Source organism: Psammomys obesus, unplaced genomic scaffold (genome assembly GCF_907164565.1).
Source record: "Psammomys obesus unplaced genomic scaffold, mPsaObe1.curated_primary_1811, whole genome shotgun sequence".
Taxonomy (NCBI): domain Eukaryota; kingdom Metazoa; phylum Chordata; class Mammalia; order Rodentia; family Muridae; genus Psammomys; species Psammomys obesus.
Window position 1 is genome coordinate 863,358 of NW_026596064.1, and position 6,395 is coordinate 869,752.

At 38.9% G+C, this 6,395-nt stretch overlaps 1 protein-coding gene across 3 annotated transcripts in view; it reads left to right on the top strand.

The window, feature by feature from the left end:
- Yeats2 (YEATS domain containing 2) overlaps positions 1–6,395 on the top strand; it is an 88,149-nt gene that overhangs the window by 23,421 nt on the left and 58,333 nt on the right. For all 3 annotated transcript variants that reach the window (XM_055625022.1, XM_055625023.1, XM_055625024.1), the window contains one exon: positions 4,144–4,305. In XM_055625022.1, coding sequence (XP_055480997.1) covers positions 4,144–4,305 — 162 coding nt within the window. The remainder of the gene's footprint in view (positions 1–4,143; positions 4,306–6,395) is intronic.

The window sequence follows — 6,395 nt, forward strand, 5'->3', positions numbered from 1 at the left end:
ATAGATAGATAGATAGATAGATAGATAGATAGATAGATAGATAGATAACAGAGACAGGGTCTCACTATTCTAGAACTCTAGAGACATGCTTGCTTCTCTCTTCAGAGTGCTGAAAGGAAAGGCATGCACTGGATAATCAGTTATTTGAGTGCCAGTGAGGTAGTAAGATTTCATCACTGCCTTCTACTCCAGCTTTCAAAGACAGGATGTCTTCCGCTTTCATAATCTCAACATTTCATATTTAGCTGACATTGTCTCAGCCAAAGCTGAACCCAAAGTCTTCTTTCTAAATCATTCATTCATTCATTCATTCATTCATTCATTCATTCATTCATTCATTCGGAATGGAATGACTTAGGGGCCTGAAGAGGTTGATCAATGATTAAGAACACTGGTTGCTCTTCCAGAGGACCCAGGTTCAATGCCAGTCTCCTCATGGTTGCTCATAGCTGTTTGTAACGTTAGTTCTAAAGGATGCAACATCCTCTTCTGTTCCCTGCAGGTCCTGCACACATGTGATACACAGACATATATACATGCAGGCAAAACATCCATACATGTAAAAATAATAAAGTTTAAAAATGGAATGATTTAAGTGTGACAGCATTTGTGATTTGATATATATTTTTTTCTCTCCTTCAAATTCCAGCATTCAGGCTCACTATGTTTCAAGGCTAGCTTGGGCTACATAGTGAGACCCTATCTCAGAACTAAACAAACAAAAAGCAAACAAAAACAATATTAAGATTTTTAATGGCTGAAAGGTGAGCAAGAGATTTAAATTATAAATTATAAAAATCATTAGTGTTTACCATCAAGTAGAAAAGTTCTCATTTCTGGATGCCTGATGAATAGTTTGACATAAATACTTTTAAGTCAGTTTTTGTTTTTGTTTTTTTTTTTTATAATAACACAGTGAAAGTTTTATTGTGTATATAGTTGTTGTTGTTTCTTTTTTTTTGGTTTGGGTTTTTTGTTTGTTTTGTTTTTGTCTGTCTGTTTTGGTTTTTGAGACATGGTATCACTATGTAGCCCTGTCTGACCTAAGATTACCCACCCCATCCTCCCAGTGCTGGGATTAAAGGCATAGCTTTTAATGCATAGCTTTTTTAAATCCTTTAAAAAAGGAAGAGGAGCATGCTTTGGAGATGACAAGGTGGTTCAGTGGGTAGTAGTACTTGGCCATGAGGGTCTGGTGACCTGAGTTCCATCCTGAACACACATAAACATTGACAGAGAACTACTACACAGAGGTTATCCTCTAATCTCCATGGGCACTTCCTGGCACAGGTACCTCCGGTGAGCAAATGAGTGAGTGAGTGAGTGAGTGAATGAATAACTAGGTCAATAAGTGCAAGTAGAATACTCTAAAATACTCTTGGATGTCCATGTCTCTTTTTGAAAGTATTCACTGTGAGTTTTAGCTTTATATATATTTCTTGGGTATGTACTTGATGGAGTTTCCAGAGAATGCTTGAGTCTGATCTTGAGGGAGGCTACACTTGGTAGTCTTCCGTCTATAGCGTTACTAGCTGTGGTTTGTCTTTGTCCTCTAGCAGCAGTGAAAACTTTTTACAGAACAATGTCACTATGTCTCATAAAATCCACTTTATGTACTAGTGATAGGACTGCAATGTGACAGTGCTTAACATTTAGCCAGTTCAGAGCCCCATCGGGTTCTAAATCTGACTAAAACAATAGCTGTCCGTCATTATGGTAGTGTTCTCAGAGATTTCTGTATCTTTCTTGACCTGACCTGTTTGTGAAAATGAACTGGATGCTTGAATTCCCTATGCTGGATCCTAGTGCTGGAACTATATTCTGGCGAGTGAGCATTTGAAGGTATCCGTTTGTTCCTGTTGCTGGTTTAGCCAGTGTTCTAGCCCAAGCCATAAAACGTAAACTTCCTTACTCAGACTCTGGAAGCCTGAGACTCTGCCCAGCAACCCCATCATGATCTTTGCAGTTTGTCCAGAAGGTGATGAGGCGCTCATCTCTGTCTCTAGGTGGGAATGTGAGTGAAGGCTCAGCTGTCCTCTTGATCCCTCTGTAGGAAACAGCTCTTGACCAGAACAAAGCCAGCCATACAGATTGAGGGAAATAGCAGCTTCTGCCTCAGCCTATTTGCCACAGATACTTTACTTACCCTGGTGTTACAGTAGGAAGAGGTCTCAAAAACAGTTTCCCCAAAACTTCAGTCATTTTGAAAGAAAATTGTGTTCCTAAAATGTGAGACCTTACCTTAATGTGTCTTCTAGTCTTTGATTTAGAGTAAAATGTACTTGGCAAAAATTTTAAGATACAATGTGTTGCATAAATATTTTTTGTCGATTGTGTTAAGTTTGGGGAAATCTTTTAGAACTTGGAGTGCATGTGGGTTTTGTGTGTGTATGTACATGTGTGAGTATGAGACTGCATGAAAGAAAGAGGTCCATGTGTACAGCAGAGGACAGTTTGTGGACTCGTTCTTCTACCTTTACATGGATTCCTGGAATTGACCTCTTAGTCATGAAGTTTACATGGCAAGTGTTTTATCTCCCAAACCATCTTTTAGGCCCGAAAACCAATTTCTTATTTTTAGGATGAATGAAAGTTTAGCAAGATTATTGAATATGGTATCATTACACAGAAGTCAGTTCTTATATGACACTCACACATTAGAAAAAATTTAAAAATCATATTTTCATTAGCAATCAAAATATGCCCAGTAAACAAAAGACAGCCTAGCCCTTCAAGAATAAATTTTTTTCTTTTATTGTTTGTTATTATTAGTTACATTTTATTAACTCTATCCCAGCTGTATCCCGCTCCCTTATTCCCTCCCAATCCCACCCTCCCTCCCTCAGCTTCTCCCTGCCCCTTTCCAAGTCCACGGAATGGGGAGGACCTCCTCCCCTTTCGTCTGGCCCTGTTTTATCAGGAATCTGTTTTATCAGTCCTCCTCTGTGGCCAAGAAGAATTTTTATACTTTATTAAAAGAACTAGAGCAATATGTCAGGCTAACAGACAAGGACGTTCACTTACCACTGCTCCCTAAGTTAAAATGATCTGCAGACAGTCCAGTGAAAATTTCAACAAAACTCATAGAGCTTGCAATCTATAGCTTCTGCGTGAAAGAACAGAGTGTCAGGTCTGTAGAGCGCTTGTGTAGACTGGGTGTGGCATGCCTTGTCCCCTGCACCACTAAGGATAATGAGAGACCTGGATATCAGAGGCCTTGTTCATGTTTTTCACCAGAATCTGAGAAGGGTGCCTCATTCTCTGAAAAGGCAAAACCCGTCAAGGATAAAGAGGCTTTGTGTGCTGTGGTCATATCTAGGGGTGAATGGTTTGGGTGTTGAAGGAGAAGAGCGTGGACGCCACTTTCTTGGGAGCCAGTGATTAGGCTCCAGAAGGGCCCCATACTCTGCCTGCCTGATACCTGAATGGAAGCCTGAAGCTCCCTAAGTGCCAGTTGTATCTCACTGATAAGAAAACAAGTTTGATCTTTTTTATTTTGGGGTTAATAACCAGAAAACAAATTTTAAGGGAATTAAATAGGCACAGGGGATATCGGGAGCTTTAGGAAAGATGAGAGAATGCTCACCGTGTGACTGCTGTTAATTATTGCTAGAGTTTTAATCTTAATTTTAAACAGGACCTCATTAGTTGTTAAGGTTTTTTTTTTTTGTGTGTGTATTTATGTATTTTGCTTTCATGTATGTATGTGCACCATGTGTGTACTCACAGAGGTCAGAAGAGGGCATCACATGCCCTAGAAGATAAAGATAAAGGTACCTGTGAGCCATTCTGTGGGTACTGGGAGTCAAACCTGAATCCTCTGGAAGAGCAACCAGTGCTTTTAATTCGTGAGCCATCTCTCTAGCCCACAAAATCAGTTTTGAGGTTGTTTTTAGTTTATTATTATTATTATTATTATTATTATTATTATTTACGTACATATGTGCATCATTTTTATATGTGTGGACCTGTATATAATGGCACATCTGTGGAGGCCAGGACATCTTTTTAAGTGGGATCCTGGGTTCAAATTTAGATCATCATAATTTTGTGGCAAGCACCTTCACTTACTGATCCATTTCATCAGCACAAATTATTAGATCTTTAAAGGAAGAAATTCATCTCTTTCTCTTTCTTCTCCAGGTACATACCTCCAGATAAGCGGGAAGAAAATGACCAGTCAACTCATAAGTGGATGGTGTATGTCCGAGGGTCCCGTAGAGAGCCCAGCATTAACCACTTTGTCAAGAAAGTTTGGTTCTTCCTTCATCCTAGCTATAAACCAAACGACCTTGTGGAAGTTAGGTGAGCACACCTAAGATTTACTGAATCCAAGAAAAGTGATTATCTTTTATAATGTACCTTAGAAATGTTTGTATTGTTAGTAACTCAGTACTTGCTCTTGGTAGCTGTAGTTTCTCTGCAGCGTTTCACTAACTGGCCCTGTCACCTCTTGTCATTTTGTCACTGTACTGTGTTGGTAGCCTTTGAAGCACTGGTGCATATAAAATGTTACTGATAATTAAATACAGCAGTTTAACATTACACACACACACTTTATGGTGTGGGGTTTAGGAAGGAGTGTCTTTGTTTTCATATCTGTAGTTTCTGGACCATCTTTCATCCACCCCTAAAAACACCATTTTAGCACTGCTTTCATTTTGACCCAAAAGTTTGGGTACATTATGTATTAGTTTTCACTGAATTCTAAAAAAATCTTCATTTCTTTCTTATTTCTGTCTTGACCCAGTTTTCAATCAGTAGAGAGTTGTTCAGTTTCCATGAGTTTGTAAAATTTTTGTTGTTTCTGTTGTTGAAACCCAGCCTTAAATCATGGTGGTCGGCAGGGGCTTATTTCAGTTTTCTTGTGTCTGTTCAGACTTGGCTTGTGACCAAAGTATGTGGTCAGTTTTAGAGAAAGTTCTGTGGGGTGCTGAGAAGTTACAATCTTTTCAGTTTTGGGTGGAATATTTTTTAAATATCTGCTAGGTCCATTTGGTTTGTAACATCTGTTAGCTCTATTATTTCTCTGTTTAGTTTCTGTCTGGATGACCTATCCGTTGGTGAGAGTGGGGTATTCAGGTCAAATGTTTGTGTGTTTGTGTGTCTCTGTGTGTGTGTGTTTCCCTTTTTTTGGTTTTGCTGGTATGAGATTATTTCCCGTGTTTTCATGGGTTGGAGTGTTCCATCTAGAACCTGCTGCAGGGCTGGATTTGTAGATAGATATTGCTTAGATTTGACTATATCATGGAGTATCTTGTTGTTGTTTTTCTGTCTAGGGTGATTGAAAGTTTTGCTGCGTATAGTAGTTTGGGCTGCCATATGTGGTCTTTTAGGGTCTAAAGCACATCTCTCCAGGCTCTTCTGACTTTTAGTCTCCATTGGGAAGTCAGGTGTAATTCTAATAGGTCTGCTTTTAATATTTTTTTTGTTCTTTTTGTTTATGTTTCAGTTATTACATGGTGAGGGAACTTTCTTTTCTGATTTACTCTATTTGGTGTTTTGTAAGCTTTTTGTTCCTAGATAGCCATGTCCTTTTTTAGGTCATGAAAATTTTCTTCTACACATAAAATACCCAAATAAAAGCTCTCACGTGCGCACTCTTTTTTTTTCAAGACAGGGTTTCTTTGTTTCTGTCTTGGACTCACTTTGTAGAGCAGGCTGAACTCACAGAGATCCACCTGCCCCTGCCTCCTGAGTACTGGGATTAAAGGTGTGTGCTACCACTGCCCAGCTGAAATAAAAGCTTTTAAAAAGCATTAAAAAAATATTGGTTGGGGTGGAGAGATGGCTTAGAGGTTAAGCGCACTGGCTTTTCTTCCAAAGGTCCTGAGTTCAATTCCCAGCAACCACATGGTGGCTCACAACCATCTGTCATGAGATCTGGTTCAGGCAGAATATATATAAATAATAATTAAATCTTTAAAAAATATATATTGGATAGCTCCTAAGGAATACACCAGAGGTTGACATTTGGTATGTTCTCTCTCTCTCTCCTGCACATGCATGTACATAGATGCAGATGTAAACTTTACATTCCATGTGGGTCTTGAGGAGTAAATTCAGGTAGCCAGCTAGGTTTATGGTTTCCTCACCTGTATGCTTCTTGCATTTGCAATTAGAGAAAGTGCCAGGCAGTGGGACACATCTTTAATCTCAGCACTCTAGAGGCAGAGGCAGCTGGATCTCTTGAGTTTAAGAGTAGCCTGGTCTACATAGTGAGTTCCAGGACAGATAGAACTATATAGTGAGACCCTGTCTTAAAAATAAAATAAAGTAGAATAAAATCATTTGCTCTTAATCCTACCTGTTTTTAAACAACTAATATATGCAGGTTTGTTCATGTACTTAATTAGACTTTAAGCTTCCTTCCTTTCTTTTCTGGTTTTTTTTTT